This window comes from Oncorhynchus tshawytscha, linkage group LG21 (assembly GCF_018296145.1).
Source record: "Oncorhynchus tshawytscha isolate Ot180627B linkage group LG21, Otsh_v2.0, whole genome shotgun sequence".
Lineage (NCBI taxonomy): Eukaryota > Metazoa > Chordata > Actinopteri > Salmoniformes > Salmonidae > Oncorhynchus > Oncorhynchus tshawytscha.
The window spans coordinates 2,852,936-2,872,567 of NC_056449.1; the positions used below are offsets into that span (position 1 = coordinate 2,852,936).

Below are 19,632 nucleotides of genomic sequence, written 5' to 3' on the forward strand. Positions count from 1 at the left end.
AGTCATGTGAACTCCATAGACTAGTGCCATTGACATTTTTCCAATTGACTGGTTTCCTTATGAACGCCAGTGAAGAATTGTAGCCATTAAGTTTTGTAATTTATTTTATATAAAAAAAATACAATTTCATAAATTTTGAAACACTTGATATTCAAAGGACGGACCTTTTGGGCTCCCAATGTGTGAAGTGAAAAACTGGTAATATAAAGACTGACACTGGTCCCCTTGACACAGGAAATCAACCCCCACTGGACAGTTAACCTGACCTTTTAGGACGAATTCTCTTCTATCCTGATAAAAAGCCCAGACATTTAAACAAGAGACAACATAACGTTTCAGTACACGAGTATTGGGCTCCTCTTGGCAGTCTTCAGGTGAGTCAGAAGGTGACTGACTCCGTAACTGAGGAAGTGCTTGGCAATAGAACTATTCAGGATGATGTACTCTACATACTCATTCACACATAGTAAAAAAATAAAAAGGAAGTCATGGTGGTGGTCTCTAGCTGTAAGGTCAAGTCCATGAGATGGCTATGGTTAAATCGCCCATTTCTTGGGGAGGAGTAATCATGGTGTCCACTTTCCTTAGACTGCAGCCTTGAGACTACGGTTTCCCAATCATTTCAGAAGGAAAAGTCTGACATCTGAGCGCTCAGATCTCCACGTCGCTCTCCTTGTCATTGTCATGGTCACCATCATAGAACTCATTGGCTGCCTCCGGCCTGTAAAGAGAACATAAGCCATTTAGTTCCAAAATGTTCAAACACCATACAATTCAGTTCACACAGATACTACATGCAGTTAGACCAAAACGGGTCATATTGATTCCATTACTAATATGTTCCTGTGTGTCACAAAGCTGACTACGAGTGTATTCACCTGGAATAGTTGTCCTCTGAGCCCCTCTCATCTGGGTCTCCCTCATCAGTACGCTCGTAGCTCAGGATGTCGGAGGGCACGTCGTGGATCTGGACACTGGGGGCGTGGTTCAACATCTTCAAGTTCTCAAAGACCGTTGAACGTATCTGCTCCAGGTACTAAACAAACACAGGAGGAAGATAAAATCACTTAAACTGGAGAGAACAAGTTTCATGGTCAAACATATTCAATAGTTTGAATCCTTGTTGAAAACATTATGTAGACTGTGGTTCAGGAATACAAAAAAAAGGGAGAGAGCATGCAGTGCATTCTCAAACTTACCTGTCTTGAATTCTGGTTCTCTATCCTGGTGCTCACATCTGGGTGGAGTGTGAAGTCTGGAGCAAAATACTCAAAGTACTCTGGAGAGATGAGAGAAAGTGCTTTTATAAGTGCTTTTATACTGAAAAAATATATAAACGCAACATGCAACAATTTATGATTTTACTGAGTTACAGCTCATATGGAAATCAGTCAATTGAAAAATGAATTTGGCCCTAATCTAAGGATTGCTAATGCTGTTGGTGTCGTGCCTGGCAACTTTTTTTATTTAACTAGGAAAGTCAGATAAGAAATTATTATTTAAAATGATGGCCTGCCTACCCCACACCCGGACGACGCAGAGCAAATTGTGTGCCGCCCTATGGGACTCCCAATCACGGAAGGATTTGATGCAGCCTGGATGCAGTCAGTGAACATGGAGTACAGGAGGGGACGGAGCACACAGCCCTGAGGGGCCCCCATGTTGAGGATCAGCGTGGCGGGTGTGTTGTTACCTACCCTCACCACCTGGGGGTGGCCTGTCATGAAGTCCAAGCTCCAGTTGCAGAGGGAGGTGTTTAGTCCCAGGGTCCTTAGCTTAGTGCGGCAGGGTAGCCTAGTGGTTAGAGCGTTGGACTAGTAACCGGAAGGTTGCAAGTTCAGACCCCCGAGCTGACAAGGTACAAATCTGTCGCTCTGCCCCTGAACAGGCAGTTAACCCACTGTTCCTAGGCCGTCATTGAAAATAAGAATTTGTTCTTAACTGACTTGCCTAGTTAAATAAAAGGTAAATAATAGTGATGAGCGCTATGGTGTTGTTGCTGAGCTGTAGTCAATGAATAGCATTCTCACATAAGTGTTCCTTTTGTCCAGGTGGGAAAGGGCATTGTTGAGTGCAGAGATTGCATCATCTGTGGATCTGTTGGGGCAGTATGCAAATTGGAGTGGGTCTACGGTTTCTGGGATAATGGTGTTGACCATTCTTTCAAAGCACTTCATGGCTACAGACATGAGTGCTATGGGTCGGTAGTCATTTAGGCAGGTTACCTTAGTATTCTTTGGCACAGGGACTATGGTGGTCGGCTTGAAACATGTTGGTATTACAAACTGTCAGGGACAGGTGGAAAATGTCAGTGAACACACTTGTCAGTTGGTCAGAGCATGCTAGGAGTACATGTTCTGGTAATCCATTTGGCCCCGCGGCCTTGTAAATGTTGACCTGTTTAAAGGACATCGGCTACGGAGAGCGTGATCACACAGTCGTCCGGAACAGCCTGTGCTCATGATTGTTTCAGTGTTACTTGCCTCGAAGCGAGCATATAAGTAATTTAGCCCATCTGGTAAGTTTGTCACTGGGCAGCTCGTGGCTGTACTTCCCTTTGTGGTCTGTAATAGTTTGCAAGCCCTGCCACATCCGACGAGCGTCGGAGCCGGTGGAGTACTATTCAATCTTAGTCCTCTATTGACACTTTGCCTGTTTGATGGTTCGTCGGAGGGCATAGCGGGATTTCTTATAAGCTTCCGGGTTAGAGTCCCACTCCTTGAAAGAGGCAGCTCTAGCCTTTAGCTCATTCCGGATGTTGCATGTAAATCCATGGCTTCTGGTTGGTGTATGTGCGTACGGTCACTGTGGGGACGATGTCATAGATGAAGCGACTGATGTACACCACACAGTGACTGATGTGGTGTACGCCTCAATGCCAGCGGAAGAATCCCAGAACATATTCCAGTCTGTGCTAGCAAAACAGTCCTGTGGCTTAGCATCTGCCTCATCTGACCACTTCCTTATTGACCGAGTCACTGGTGCTTCCTGCTTTGGTTTAAGCTTGTCAGAAGGAATCAGGAGGATAGAATTATGGTCAGATTTGCCAAATGGAGGGCGAGGGAGAGCTTTGTACGTGTCTCTGTGTGTGTCGTAAAGGTGGTCTAGAGTTTTTTTCCTTCTGGTTGCACACGTAATATGCTGATATTAATTAGGTAAAAGTGATTTGAGTTTCCCTGCATTAAAGTCCCCAGCCACTAGGAGCGCCACCTCTGGATGAGCGTTTTCCTGTTTGCTTATGGCCGTATACAGCTCATCGAGTGCGGTCTTAGTGCCAGCATCGGTCTGCGGTGGTATATAGACAGCTATGAAAAATATAGGTGTAAACGGTCTTGGTAAGTAGTGTGGTCTACAGCTTATCATGAGATACTCTACCTCAGGCGAGCAAAACCTTGAGGCTTCCTTAGATTTCATGCACCAGCTGTTGTCTTCAAATAGGCATAGGCCGCCGCCCCTTGTCTTACCAGAGGCCACTGTTCTATCCTCCTGAAAAGCTTAAAACCCGCCAGCTTTATGTTAATCATGTTGTCCTTCAGCCACGACTCAGTGAAACATAAGATACTACCGTTTTTAATGTCCCGTTGGTAGGATATACATGCTCGTAGTTTGTCTATTTTTTTATCGATTGATTGTGCGTTGGCTAATAGGACCGATGGTAAAGGTTGATTACCCTCTCGATGACAGATCCTTACAAGACACATGGACCGCCGTTCACGATATCTATGTATATTCCTCCTGCGAATGACAGGGATGAGGGCCTGGTCAGGTGTCTGGAGTAAATCCTTCCCATCCAACTCGCTGAAGAAGAAGAATTCCTCCAGTACGGGGTGAGTAATTGCTGCCCTGATATCAAGAAGCTCTTTTTGGTCATAAGACACAGTGGCAGAAACATTATGTACAAGTTACAAATAACGCAAAAAACATACATAATAGCACGATTGGTTGCGGGATCGTAAAACGGCAGCCATCTCTTTTGGCGCTATTATTATTATTATTATTGTCCCCCAACACAAGGTTCACCTGTGTAATGATAATGCTATTTAATCAGCTTCTTGATATGCCACACCTTCCAGGTGGATGGATTATCTTGGCAAAGGAGAAATGCTTTGGGATGTAAACAAATTTGTGCACAACATTTGAGAAATAAGCTTTTTGTGCATATGGACATTTTCTGGGATCTTTTTATTTCAGCTCATGAAGCATGGGATCAACACTTTACATTTATTTTTGTTCAGTGTAAATCATATGTCAATATAATATCAAACCAATGTACAAAAAGCTTGCTCACTTACCACTATAGGGCAGCTCATCACTAATTGGCTCATCGACTAGGAGGGAGGTCTCATAGGTCCTAGAATGGCGGAAGAGCAACAGTCTTAAGTGGTTCCATATACACTGTGAGAACATTATCTCTCGGTCTCCATTAAAAACAACTGTCACCTAACCTCTACACCAGGTGTATTCAAGGTCCAGAGCTTGCTGGTTTGGTTCTACCTGATAATTAATTACACACACCTGGTGGCCCAGGTTTAAATCAGTCCCTGATTAGAGGGGAACAATGGAAAAAAAGGCAGTGAAACAGGCTTCGAGTTCCAGAGTTCTACACTATAGTTCAGTTACAGCAATGAAATAAATGAATACTCACCAGCATCTGGCCACATTGCGTACTGTGTACCCCCCTCCTCCCAGCACCAGCAGGGGAATCCTGAAGCTTTTTACAAACTCCACACATTCCCTATAGGAAAAATAAGTACCCTGGGTAAGAGAGTTTACCATATCCTGGCTCCTGTGTAAATTGGTAAGGGATTTTCTGTAATCACTTGTGCCCTCCTACCAGTAGGTTGCAGGATATCCTCATATTATAGAGTACATTGACTTCCATCCACCGAACCTGAATCCTTATCACTACAAAGACACTTACCCATGGCCTCGTATACTGAGGTTGAAGCATCCTAGTCGGTCACAGCCCAGAGAGTCAGCCCCACACTATTAATGACAAGAGGTGCATGTATGAGTACCATATTCAATACCACAATCCATGCCACTCATGCGAAAACGCTAATGATGATCTCTGGCTGCCAAATGCTCACCTGAAGAACGATACAGGTTGGCTGGTAGAAGTCCACCACTTGCTTAATGACTGGCTGAAAGAGTTGCCTGTAGCCTAAGAAACAAAGTGCGATAATGATAAGGTATTGGACAAAATTAAGAGAATTCATCCTTTCAAGCATTCTTGCCAATTATGCAAGGTTTTGCTCAATTGATCCCCTATCAAAAATCAGGAAACATTGTTGTTGGTTATTATCCAGTATACTATCAGACCCTTTATAACACTCAGAGAGATGTTAATAGTTTATACATCAGGCAGCATAACACATATCTGATGAAAGCACTCCCCAGAGACATCTCACTGGCCTGAGTCTAATAGCATTATCAGACTGGATCGCCAGAGAACCACCCTGAGTAGGGGATCCAGAAAGGACACTACTCACTCTGGTCATCGATCCCATCCCGGAGCGGCACGTTCAGGCAGTAGTAACGGCCGCTCTCAGCCCCCACCTCATACATGTCACCTATGGGACAAAACATAGAAACACAATTTGTTCATCAAAGAATAGGCTCATTAAGGGGGCTTTCACACCATATTGGTTTGGAGCAGTTTTCCCGAACTTTGCCGCATTTTCCCCCTTATTTGGACTGGTGTGAACAGTATCCACACTAAACAATGCACTATGGTTCACTCAAAAAGGGTGGTCTCAGTCCATATCTATATGTATAGTGGTGCGGTTCGCTGCAGGTGAGATCACAGTCCGGACCAAACACAGGAAAAGAACCAGAGGCATGAACCAGAGGCATGCATTATTACTGGTTGTTTGACTGCGAGCATTTGATAAAATGCACACAGCACTATAACTTTATCTCTGAAACATGTGAGTAGCGGTGCATTTATGATCGCATCTGATGCAGATTAGGGGAGATATAGGCTATTGAATAGCTTATTCACTTTGCACTTAGAGCAGTTATTGCACAGTTTCCACGTCATTGGAAGACCAAAGTGAAAGTAATATGAAGTTTGGGACACACAAACTATGCTTCTGGATAATCATAAATGGATTTAATGTGAGCATTTTCGCCAACAAAACAAATGACTTGCATGAACATGTGATTTTGTTTAGGCATTTCAGTTCGTTTGACATTTGGCAATGTGAAACTAACCGGACCAAACAAAAAAAAATACCAAAATACAAATACAAAAAATACAAAACAAGCTGATTTGAACTATAGCTCAGAACTGTGTTTGCCCTAAGACACCTCTATTGCCCCATAGAGATATTCAATCATTAAGACAAACTGTCTATTTATCAATGAGTATTCTCACTGATTATAACAGACTCTCATATGGCTTGTCTTACCTGTGCCTGGGAAAAAGTAGTTCCCATACTTGTGGAAGGATACAGTCATGACCCGATCAGTCAGGTAAAAGGCTTCCTGCACCCCATCGCCATGGTGAATGTCAATGTCTATGTAGAGCACACGTGGGTGGTATCTAAAGATAGATTTACATTATTAGTTGTCAGTGATCCTTAGAGGGATGTGAACCCAGAAACAGAGGGGAAAAAACAATATTTAGGAAATAGTCAAATACAAGGGTGCTTTACTCTTACTTCAAAAGCTCCAGTATACTGATGACAATGTCATTCACATAGCAAAATCCAGAGGCCTAAAAACAAAAACGAGTGAAATCATGACATCATAAAGAGCTGTACATAGGCATATATAAAGATGACCAGAGGCCATAATAAATTGTAAATTGTCTTGACAAAGAAACAAATGCATGTTGGATAATTCTTACCTCAAATTTCTTAGCATGATGAAGACCCCCAGCCCAGTTGATGGCAATGTCACATATCTGCAAAACAATGGCCCCGATCAATACTCAAATCACAAAGTCTGGTTGACTATTTACCTGGCTCTGTAAATTGCTGAATTGCTTGCTTGGCCTAAATAAATATAGCCTACCAGTAGATAGAATACATTTATAACATAGTCCTGACTTGACAAAAAAAGATGAGCTTACCGTTTTCCCTAAAACAAACTGACCTTCACAGTGGTACAACATGGTGTGTGTGTGCGCGCGTGCACATACCTTGTGGTTTAGCTGTGTTGCTCCCTGTAGTGACGCTCCAGTATACCTGGAGCAGAACTCAAACAGGCCCGGGAATACAGGGCTGACAGGGGACACATGCATTATCACACAGATATATGTGTACGTCAAACAGATATTGATAACAAGTTGCACATTACAGCGAGCATAATATTACATCAACAACAGTCTGTATTATGACACATTATGTATTTCACACAGTGTTATATTGTCCTCAAGTCACACATGAATCCAAATTTTACACCAGGTTAGCAATGTATGCTAATACATTATAGAACCCTCAAACTAAACTCTGGACCTCGAAGCCAGTTCCACAGTTTTTTTATTTTTTTATTCTTCCCCTCTAATTGGGGACTAATTTAGACCTGGGACACCAGGTGGGTGCAATTAATTATCATGTAGAACTGAAAACTCCTAGGCTCCAGACCTCGTAGGGGAAGAGTTGAATACCCCTGTTATAGAATATAGATAAGACATTCTCACCAGTCATCCCCCACATTGAAGGTGTTGAGACTCTTTGTGAAGCCCTGCATATTGTTGGGGCTGACCTTCTGAAGAAAGTCAATGTAATCTTCTGAGTGAAATCGGCACATGTCATGTTGGGAGGCTTTGTATGGTTTGAAAACCTATTAAAAACAAGGACCAGTCAACATGGTGTCAAGAAGGACATGAAAGAGTCTCGTTTCATCTGGTACTTTTCAGCATGTTTAACATCAGCAGGACTTACCTGCATCTTTTTGTATAGGCCATAGTGCAAAACAAGGCTGTGCGTCAGAGAGAGACGATGGGGTTTCATAGGGTGACCAGCACCTTGATAAAGAAAAAAAAAGAAAAATCATGTTTCAGTTAGTGTTATTCTCTCCTATGCAGTTATCAATTTCTTCTATGCAGTTATCAATTTCTTCATTTCTCTGTGGTTCTGCATGGTGCTAGCTATCATTCATAACCTACCTAGCTAGGAAAAATATAGCATAAAACATCTCTACTCTTGCAAACACACGACTATTAGCTAGTAACCTTAGTTAGCGAACACGTTTCGCGTTTGCGGCGAGACCTATTGACCTGATTGCTAGAATAAATAAGAATATAATAACGTTACAATCAAATCACAAATTAAAAAGGAAATAACTGTATTACCCTAACCTTATTCGTCTAAAAAAAACTAGCTAAGTTAGCAGGCTGGCTAATATGCTATGCTTGAGTCTAGCTTTGTGTAGCCAAAATCTTACCATAATGAAAGTTCCCCACGTCCGGATCATAAAAATATGCTGTTCTATTGGACATTGCAAATTAGCCTTCTTTTTTTATACGGTTCGCTGGGTGTTTGTTACTGTAAATATATAGTTGCTTCATTTAGCAAGTAGCCACGATTGTAAACGGCGAGTAAAATATACGTCATTGTCCAGTGACAGTCAAATGGGCGGGAGTAGGGGGGTCATTGCTAAAAGGGAACCAGTAAAATAGAGTAGCGCCAAAGATTTGTATAACTAACCCAAGATAGACCACTGCCTGTCGTTTACGAGAGCAAATTAATCATAGCGGGCAGAAAAAGCAAGTAGCCAAGCACGAGCTAGCGAGAGCCTATTGGCGCGTTCTAGCATTTATTTGCATATTTCCGTTAGGGAACGCCTTACGAAGAGCGCGTGTGCAATAACTCAATTCGCCTTCGCACTCCTGAAACAACGCAAAGGGTAAAGTCGAAAAAACTTAGCCCCCTCTGTTCGTAACATATTCGTTTTGGAAACACAAAACTGTATTGAGATCAAATGTGGAATCGATGAGAAAATTAGCATAATATCGGCCAAAATCCACCTCGCTCTATCTTATTTTTTATTATTATAAAAAACAAATGCTCGCTCCATCTTCTCCCACTGCCGGTCTCTGGGCTTCCTCTCACCACAATATTTGGTAGTAAGTGGAAACGCCAATTATATGCTTCACATTTATACAATAAATGAAATATATGTCTCATTGTTCTATCTGTGGTACTACTGTGAGGCTCTATTCAATCAAATCAAATTTTATTGGACACATACACGTGTTTAGCAGATGTTATTGCGGGTGTATCGAAATGCTTGTCTTTCTAGCTCCAACAGTGCAGTAATATCTAGCAAGTAATATCTAACCATTTCAAAACAATACACACAATTCTAAAGGAATGGAATTAAGAAAATATATAAATATTTGGATGAGCAATGTTGGAGCGTCATAGACTAAAATACAGTAGAATATAATACAGTATATACATATGAGATGAGTAATGCAAAATATGTAAACATTATTAAAGTGACTAGTGTTCCAGATTTTTCTTTTTGTAGCAGGTGAGAATTTTCGAAGCTGGTTATGATAATTAATGTAGCAGGTTAGAACAATTCGTTTAAGGTTAGGAAAACAGTTAGGGTTAGCTTAAATGCAAAATAATCAACTTTTGACATTCATTTGACAAAAGCTGGATAGCTTCTAGTCATAACCAGGGGCAGTAGCATGGCTAGAAGGGTTCCAGCTTTTGTCAGAATTGACTTTTCATAGCAGGTTTAGGAGAATAAATGTGGCAGGTTCTGAGAAATAGGTTAAGGTTAGGAAAATGGTTAGGGTTATAGTTAGCTAAAAAGCAACAACAACAAAAAATCTACTTTTGATGTAAATTTCACAACAGCTGTAATCCATCTAGAGATAGAGGACTCATCTTTGTATCTGTGTCATTAAAGCGTCTGTGACAGTGCCATCTCGATTTTAAAGTAGTACATTTTCTTAATTGGCTGATTGCTCTAAGCTCATAGGAATCCCCACCGAGTTGATTACTTTAAAATAGTGGAAGCCCTCAATGGCAATATCCATGCTAAAACGAGTCCATGATCCTCTATCTAGTCCTCCATCTATCTCTATGACAACAGTCACTCCGATATAACGTTGTTTGTGTGGGGTAATTTGCCGAAATGCCACGTGCGTCCACTTATGTCAGTGCATTCATAACAACCTAATCATTACAAAAATTATATTAGATCAAATAAACCTCACATAGCAAATTAGCAATACCATTTTTTTGTATCTCATTGACCGACGACAACAACAAAAATCTCACTTCCTGGGTTTATTTTCATGGACAGATTTTGTCACGAATTAAAACGTCTCACTTCGGTTCTTCCTCTCTGTCGAAAATTAACAGTAGGCCGTGGCCATGTTCGAGAGCATCAAAACTGCAATGTATCATGGGTAAATCGTATTTCACTTAGTTTTTCTCGAATAACTGTAGATTTTCAGTTATAAAACTGACTATTGTTTATTTTTTATATAAGTATTGATGATGGGTGTACTGTTGCTTCATGCATTGTATGTGTGTGCTTACTGTGACTGTCTCCCTGATAATGGCTACTAGGTAGCTACTTCCCACGCCGTTGCCGGACAGTAGTGCTTGTCAAGTGGGAGCAGAGGCCACTGTGTCCCGGTGTTGTTGCTGTTCATTCCCCTCCCCCCACTGAGTAGTAGACTGTATGTATCACAGGAGGTTGGTGGCACCTTAATTGGAGAGGACAGGCATGTGGTAATGGCTGGAGAGGAATAAATGGAAAGGTACCATTCCATTTATTCCGTTCCAGCCATTATTATGAGCTGTCCTCTCCTCAGCAGCCTCCACTGGTATGTACAGTATGTATCAAGGTGACATCTAGATGGTTAGCAATATTAGTTATTTCTTATGTAGGCTGCTTTCCTACTTGAAATGAAGCAATGTTTGAGAAAGAAATTGCCACATTAGCTACTGCCGGCAACACAACCATGATAGCCAGTAGGAAGCACTTCAAGTCAGCAGGCACAACACTGGAGCACTGGTCGCAGGCTTTACTATCGACTCGTAGTGCAGCCCAATCAGCTACGCAAAACGGTATTGAGTGGCAACAAATATGATAAATGAGCTGATTCATTCAATTTTGCTCAACTAACCATGGCGGACTTAGTGTCTACAATAAGACGCCATAATGAGGGTTTTGGATAAACGCTGAAAATAAGGTCTGTGGTTAACACACTTTTAGGACGGAGATCTTACACGTTTTGTTCTATGAGATAGTCTTCAGCTAATTTCACATTTTGTGAATTTTTAAGCATTTATGTAATCAAAACAAGCACATAAAGGCTTCATAACTGACTGATATTATCTCATAGAACAAAACATATAAAATCATTTAAACCTGTGTTAACCTCAGACCTTATTTTCAGTGTTTATCCCAAAACACCTTTCTTTTTTTTATTCATGGCTCCCGAGTGGTGCAGGGGCCTAAGGCACTGCATCTCAGTGCTAGAGGCATCACTACAGACCCTGATTAGATTCCAGGCTGTATCACAACCGGACGTGATTGGGAGTTCCATAGGCGGCGCACAATTGGCCCAGCGTCGTCCGGGTTAGAGTTTGGCCGGGGTAGGCCGTCATTGTAAATAAGAATTTGTTCTTTACTGATTTGCCTAGTTAAATAAAGGTTCAATAATAAATACAAAATAAATATTAAAAAATAATTGATATTACTGATTTATTGTATAGGCTGCTATCCTACTTGAAATAAAATTGTGGGTAAAACAATGGCCACGTTAACTACTGCCGGCTTCACGACCGTGAAACAGCTGACCAATAGAAAGCACCTCAGGTCGAGAGGCACGTTGATACAACACTGGTGCACTGCTCACTGGTTTATCGACTCATCGTGCAGTCTAGTCAGCGACGCAGAATGGTCTTAAGTTTAATCAAATCTGTCCAATTAGCTGATTCGCTTTCCATACACCCACTCCTTTCGACACACCCACTTGCCCATACTACATTCGCCATATTGGGCTGCAGCACCCATACTTGCTGTGCCTTCACAGATTAAATGTCTATGTACGTTTATTACCTGACCACTTCAGCGGTCTGAGGTAATTCACCTCAGAGAGAGTGCTCTAGTTAAGAACAAATTCTTATTGACAATGACGGCCTACCACAAGGCAAAAGGCCTCCTGCGGGGACAGAGGCTGGGATTTTTTAAAATTACAATAATAATAATAATATAGGACAATACACACATAATGACAAGAGAGACAACAAAACACTACATAAAGATAGACCTAAGACAACAACATAGCATGGCAGCACCACATGACAACACAGCATGGTAGCAACACAACATGACAACAACATGGTAGCAACACAACGTGGCAGCGGCATAATATGGTAGCAGCACAAAACATGGTACAAACATTATTGGGCACAGACAACAGCACAAATGGCAAGAAGGTAGAGACAACAATACATCACACAAAGCTGCCACAACTGTCAGTAAGAGTGTCCATGATTGAGTCTTTGAATGAAGCGATTGAGATAAAACTGTCCAGTTTGAGTGTTTGTTGCAGCACGTTCCCGTTGCTAGCTGCAGCGAACTGAAAAGACGAGCGACCCAGGGATGTGTATGCTTTGGAGACATTTAACAGAATGTGACTGGCAGAACGGGTGTTGTATGTGGAAGATGAGGGCTGCAGTAGATATCTCAGATAGGGGGAGTGAGGCCTAAGAGGGTTTTATAAATAAGCATCAACCAGTGGGTCTTGCGACGGGTATACAGAGATGACCAGTTTATAGAGTGCAGTGATGTGTCCTATAAGGAGCATTGGTGGCAAATCTGATGGCCGAATGGTAAAGAACATCTAGCCGCTCGAGAGCACCCTTGACTGCCGATCTATAAATTACTTCTCCGTTAACTTTAGCCTGCAGATTTGATATGTGCTGAGAAAAGGACAGTGTACCGTCTAGCCATACTCCCATGTACTTGTATGAGGTCTCTACCTCAAGCTCTAAACCCTCAGAATTAGTAATCCCACCTGTGGGGAGCGGGGCATTCTTCTTACCAAACCACATGACCTTTGTTTTGGAGGAGTTCAGAACAAGGTTAAAGGCAGAGAAAGCTTGTTGAACACTAAGAAAGCTTTGTTGTAGAGCATTTAACACAAAAATCCAGGGAAGGGCCAGCTGAGTATAAGACTATCATCTGCATATAAATGGATGAGAGAGCTTCCTACTGCCTGAGCTATGTTGTTGATGTAAATTGAGAAGAGCGTGAGGCCTAGGATTAAGCCTTGGGGTACTCCCTTGGTGACAGGCAGTAGTGGCTGAGGCAGCAGATGTTCTGAATTTATACACTGCACTCTTTGAGAGAGTTAGTTAGAAAACCAGGACATGGCCCTCTCAGAGACACCAATACTCCTTAGCCGGCCCACAAGAATGGAATGGTCTACCATATCAAAAGCTTTGGCCAAGTCAATAAAAATAGCAGCACAACATTGCTTAGAATCAAGGGCAATGGTGACATGATTGAGGACCTTTAATGTTGCAGTGACACATCCACAACCTGAGCGGAAACCAGATTGCATACCAGAGAGAATAATATAGACATCAAGAAAGCCAGTCAGTTGATTATTGACAAGTTTTTCCAACACTTTTGAAACAGGGCTAAATAGAAATAGGCATATAACAGTTTAAATAGAGGACGAACCGTGGCTGCCTTCCAAGCAATGGGAACCTCGCCAGAGAGGAGAGACAGGGTAAAAAGGTCAGAGATAGGCTTGGCGATGATAGGGGCAGCAACCTTAAATAAGAAAGGGTCTAAACCATCTGACCCAGATGTTTTTTGGGGGTCAAGTTTAAGGAGCTCCTTTAGCATCTCGGACTCAGTGACTGCCAGCAGGGAGAAACTTTGTAGAGGGGCAGGGGAAAAAGAGGGAGGAGCATCAGGGCTAGTCTCATTGGAAGGGGTGGAAGATGAGGAAATGTTGGATGGGCAAGGAGGCATGGCTGAGTCAAATAGGAATCCTGCCTTAATGAAGTGGTGATTAAAGAGCTCAGCCATGTGCTTCTTGTCAGTAACAACAACATCATTATCATTAAAAACTCTCTGGGATAGGTAGCCAGGGAAAATGCAGAGCGCCAAATTCAAATAAAATATTATAAAAATAAAACTTTCATGAAATCACACATGTAAGATATAAGCTACACTCGTTGTGAATCCAACCAACATGTCAGATTTCAAAAAGGCTTTTCGGCAAAATCATAAGATGCTATTATCTGATGATAGCACAACAGTAAACAATGAGAGAATAGCATATTTCAACCCTGCAGGCACGACACAAAATGCAGTAATAAAATATAAATCATACCTTACCTTTGAACGAGCTTCTTTTGTTGGCACTCCAATATGTCCCATAAACCTCACAAATGGTCCTTTTGTTTGATTAATTCCTTCCATATATATCCAAAATGTCCTTTTATTTGGCGGTTTGATCCAGAAAAACACTGGTTCCAACTTGACCAACGTCACTACAAAATATCTCAAAAGTTACCTGTAAACTTTGCCAAAACATTTCAAACTACTTTTGTAATTCAACTTTAGGTATTTTTAAACGTAAATAATCGATAAAATTGAAGACGGGATGATCTGTGTTCAATACAGGAAGACAACAAACTCAAGCATGCTTTCTGGTCTTGCGCCTCTATCAAACAGTACACATGACGTGACACTTGTTCAAGATGTCCGTACTTCTTCATTACACAAAGGAATAACCTCAACCAATTTCTAAAGACTGGTGACATCCAGTGGAAGCGGTAGGAACTGCAAACAAGTCCCTTAGAAAATCACACAACTGCGTAGAATTGAATAGACAGTGACCTCAAAAATAAAATCAGAATGGTTTGTCCTCAGGGTTTTGCCTGCTACATAAGTTCTGTTATACTCATAGACATGATTCAAACAGTTTTAGAACCTTCAGAGTGTTTTCTATCCGAATCTACTAATGATATGCATATCTTATATTCTGGGGATGAGTAGCAGGCAGTTGAATTTGGGCACGCTATTTATCCAAAAGTGAAAATGCTGCCCCCTATCCCGAAGAAGTTTTAATGGACATGGGAAGCTGTGATTAGGGTTTATTCTCCAGGTCTTTAACCATTTTCCAGAACTTCTTGGGGTTAGACCCACAGAGAGAGAACTGCTCCTTAAAGTAACTAACTTTGGCCTTCCGGATAGCCTGAGTGCATTTATTTCTCATTTGTGAACGAGAGCTAGTCACCCTGAGTATGCGTGTGCTGGGCATTTCGCCAAATGCAATTCTTGAGGTAGAGTAACTCTGCAAGATCACGGTCGAACCAGGGGTTGAACCTGTCTTTAATTCTAATTTTCTTTATGGGGAGTGTTTGTTAACAATACCACTGAAAATATAAAAAAAGAAGGTCCAAGCTTCGACAGAGGGGATCAAGCTGAATCGATAGCATTTTACAGAGGGCAGTTCATGAAGGAAGGCTTGCCCATTAAAGTTTTTTAGCAAGCGTCTATGTCAAATCAGGACTTGTTATTTCATTGAGCAGCCATTACGAACACAGACTGTTAAACAGTTATCACTAAGGTCATTACAGAAAACACCAGACTGATACCTATCAGGATTATTTGTGAGGATAAATTCAAAGAGAGTCGCCTTTTCTGGGTGTTTGGAGTCATACCTTGTGGGTTTGGTAATAATCAGAGAAAGATTTAGGGAGTCCCATTGCTTTACGACTTGGTCAGGTGGTTTAAGTATGTCCCAGTTTAGGTCACCTAGCAGGACAAATTCAGACTTAGTGTAAGGGGCCAGTAGAGAGCTTAGGGCAGGTAGGGTACAGGCTGGTGCTGATGGAGGACGATAGCACTCAACAACAGTAAACAAAGAGCTTATTGAAAGTTTAATGCTTAAAACCAAAAAATCGAATTGTTTGGGGACAGACTTGGTGGAGACAGCCAAGCACTGAAGGTGATCCTTGGTAAAGATTGCCACTCCCCCCAAAGGTTATAAGCAGAAATGTTAACATCAGTATTCAAAACACTCTTCCTTAACCACGTCTCAGTAATGACCAACACATCTGGATTGGAGCTGTGAATCCACACTTTCAATTATCAGTTTTTGGTAATAAGCTTCTAGTGTTAACTTGTGGAAAACCCAAGCTTTTACGAGAGCAGAAATCAGTGAAGCAGATATCAGAGCACAAGTCAGAATTGGTGCTAGCAACAGCAGATGGGCCAGGGTGTACATGCACATTTCCAGATATCATCAACAGTAAATCAAATCCAATTTTATTTGTCACATACACATGGTTAGCAGATGTTAATGCGAGTGTAGCGAAATGCTTGTGCTTCTAGTTCCGACAATGCAGTAATAGTAAGGGAATCAAGGCACGGCAGAGGACAGGAAGAGATCTGCAGTGTTGATTTATGACATTTGAATGTGTGTTAGATGGCAACAAGATCACATTGTACAGCAAATACATCAGGTAACATGAATACAAAGCCGGCAAGAGGTGGTTAGAATAGGATGGGAGGCCAAAAGTCAGTGTAGCCAATAGAGAGTCAGAGTCCCAAGTGTGGGAACAAACATAGTCTGTCCCACAGTTGGGATTGTGTGGGTCGTTTGAAGAAAAGGAATTAGAGGGATTGTCCTTCTGCTACTTCAAAATGGTGAAAGTCCTCATTGGCGCAGCCCATGCTAATACAGGATTTTGGGCACTTGAGTCCTCTATCTATCTCTATGTGTCAAGTACCTCAAAGTGAGCACTCTCAGACTTGTCTATCAACCAAAAATCTATAATGTTTCCCATTATATAAAAGTCAATTGTAATGGCAGGTAATAAATCCAATACAATCATATTTCCTAGCTATTCTAACTATGTTAATCAGTCACTAAGACTTCACCTACCTTTCTCTCTCTCCAAGAAGTTTATCTTAACACAAGTCTCACAGCAAGTGCACTTCTAAGGTGAGGACACAGGGGGCAGCTGATTGGCAGTCAGATCATTTATTCAAGGATTGAAATCCCATACCGGGAATAATAACAGAGACATCTCAGGGTCTTATTAATCAACAATTCAGTTTTATTAAACATAGATAAACATCTTTTCATCAGTGTTATCAATACCTTGCCTTTGGGGACATGGTAGCAGGACATAATGCAAATATACAGACTGAAAGTGGGGGGAGAGCGAGAGGGAGACTGTATACATACATAATATGACATTTGTAATGTCTTTATTCTTTTGAACTTCTGTGAGTGTAATGTTTACTGTGTATTTTATTGTTTATTTCACTTTTGTATATTATCTACTTCACTTGCTTTGGCAATGTTAACATGTTTTTCCCATGCCAATAAAGCCCCTTGAATTGAATTGAGAGAGAGAAAGAGAAAGTGAGATTGCTATTTCATCGCCACTGCTGATGATAACAATTCCTCTAATTCCTTTTCTACAAACGACCCACGCAATTTACCCGCACATTTTCCAACAGTTCTCCGCGTAGACGCGAGAAAAATATACTTTCTTTAATTTGACCCCGTTGACGCTCGCGGCTCGTCTGTTTTTTCTCATCACTCATCAAAGACTGTCAATTCACAAGATAGTCAAGTGACCGCACTAACAATGGAAATACATGTCCTCAAAGATGGAAGGCAGGCAGGCAGGGATGTGGCGAGATCAGGTGGGACCATTCTAGCCAATGAGAGGTCAGATCAAATCATATCCAGCATTATTTATATTGCATATTTCAGACATGTACGCAACACAACGTGCTTCACAGGAAAAAATATTAATAAAAAACAACAGACATAGAGAATAACAACAAAATAATAATAACAAAAACTGAAAGACTGAAAAGCACCCTAAGGAAAAGCAAAGCTAAAAAGGTGTGTTTTAAGATCTCTTTTAAATATGCCCAAAGTTTCTGCCCCTCTAGAGTTCTCTGGCAGGCTATTCAGGAGGCAGGGGGCATAGTAACTAAAGGCAGCCTCTCCAAGCCTCTTAGTCCTAAGCATTGTAATAGTGAAAAGGCCAAAGGACCTGAGGGACCTACTGGGTACATAACTCAAAAGCATGACTGATATGTATTGGTGTGCACAATCGTGGTTTGATTTAAAAACCAATAGAAGAATCTTAAAATGAATTATAAAACTCACAGGCAGCCAGTGCAGAGACTTTAAAATCAGTGTAATTTGTGCTCTCCGTCTCGTTCTTGGTCTATATGTTTTGCAATTTACCAATGGCTTTCTGGGTAGACCAGACAGGAGAGAATTACAGTAGTCAAGTCTGCTTCTAATAAAAGCATGGATGAGTCTCTCTGTATCAGCCTGAGATAGAAACGGCCGCACCTTGATAATGTTCCTCAGGTGGTAAAAATCTATTTGGTCACATTCCTAATGTGTGATTCGAATTTGAGGTCAGAATATAAAATGACACCTAGATTTTTTTTACCTGGTGTTTTATCTTTATTGCTCGTCAAAATGTGCGGCCAGATTCTGCCTCTGTGCTTTGGCTCCAATAATAGGTACCTAGGTTCACCATACCAGTTTTTAGTGCAGTGGGGAGTGATTAACAATAGATTTCATTTCTTCAGATATGCAATTAAAAACTGTTTTGAAGAAGGTGGTGGTGATAGGATCGAGAAGGCAGGTAGAAGGCTTAAGTTGTGCTATCACTTTCCTGAGTATGTCTGTGTCAACCAGGGAAAATAACTCCATAGTGCCTTTGCGTGCTAGACTGGGGCACATATCATCAAACTTCTCATCGGGTCTTGATTGACTGATACCCAGCCAAATGTTTGCTATCTTATCTCGGAAATATGCAGCAAACTCATCACATCTAGATTGCAAGGAAAGTTCATATAGGTTTGCAAGGGTAGGATTGATCAATTCATCAATGGTTGAGCAGAGCACTCAAATCAAATCAAATCTCTCTAATTATTCTGATTATTAGCAACTTTGACTATGTGAGGTAGGCCTATATAGACCTACCTCACAGACAGTAGCCTATATCTTCTGGTTATCCAAATGTTTCCCCCTTTAATGTGGATAATGCAAGGTGCTGATAAAACTCATGTTTGATGTCACTTTGGTTTAATCATGCCATGTGTGAACCTGTCCAGCTATTATTTTCTTCTAAGAGGGTGTTCTTCAAGTATCCACATCTAATTCTAGTTAACCCTAATTTGTGTAGTTTGTAGTTTTAACAGGACTACTATAATAATCGTTTAAAATGATTTAATGGTTAGCCTAGATTAATTGGACCAATTGGATGAATTGTTCAAATATAACAGTCCAAAAATCTGGCTTCAAAATAAAAAAAACACGGGTTATTTTCCCTTTAAATAATAATTTTCCCTTTAAATAACGAATCTCGTCCCTTCGGTTTACTCCAGAGCAGCTCTCGTTCAGTCAGACAACAAGCGCACCTCAAAAGACTTACTACAGGAGATCACACACCTATGGGGATAGCATCCACATTTACTAGGGGTTCCTAATGTTTCGGAAATAACGTGAGTAGGGCTCGTTAAATAATGATCAAGGGGGATGTTTTATTATAGGTTGTCGATGGGCGGGTGGGATGTTCAAATCAGCAAGCGAACCTGGGGAACGTATGATGCAGCAAATGAATTGCGACTATGTTG

The 19,632-nt window shown here is 41.3% G+C and overlaps 1 protein-coding gene across 1 annotated transcript; it reads right to left on the reverse strand.

The window, feature by feature from the left end:
- Positions 1-80: 80 nt before the first annotated feature.
- Positions 81-8,660, reverse strand: LOC112220700 (histone deacetylase 3). The gene is made up of 15 exons (XM_024382542.2): positions 8,395-8,660; positions 7,893-7,975; positions 7,649-7,791; positions 7,148-7,229; positions 6,854-6,910; positions 6,666-6,721; positions 6,414-6,547; positions 5,493-5,573; positions 5,091-5,164; positions 4,922-4,986; positions 4,646-4,735; positions 4,293-4,351; positions 1,200-1,279; positions 879-1,036; positions 81-721 (listed from the first exon to the last, which is right to left on the reverse strand). The coding sequence occupies exons 1-15, from the start codon at positions 8,447-8,449 to the stop codon at positions 652-654; spliced, it is 1,287 nt and encodes a 428-aa protein (XP_024238310.1). The 5' UTR covers positions 8,450-8,660; the 3' UTR covers positions 81-651.
- Between the last annotated feature and the right edge of the window lie 10,972 nt (positions 8,661-19,632).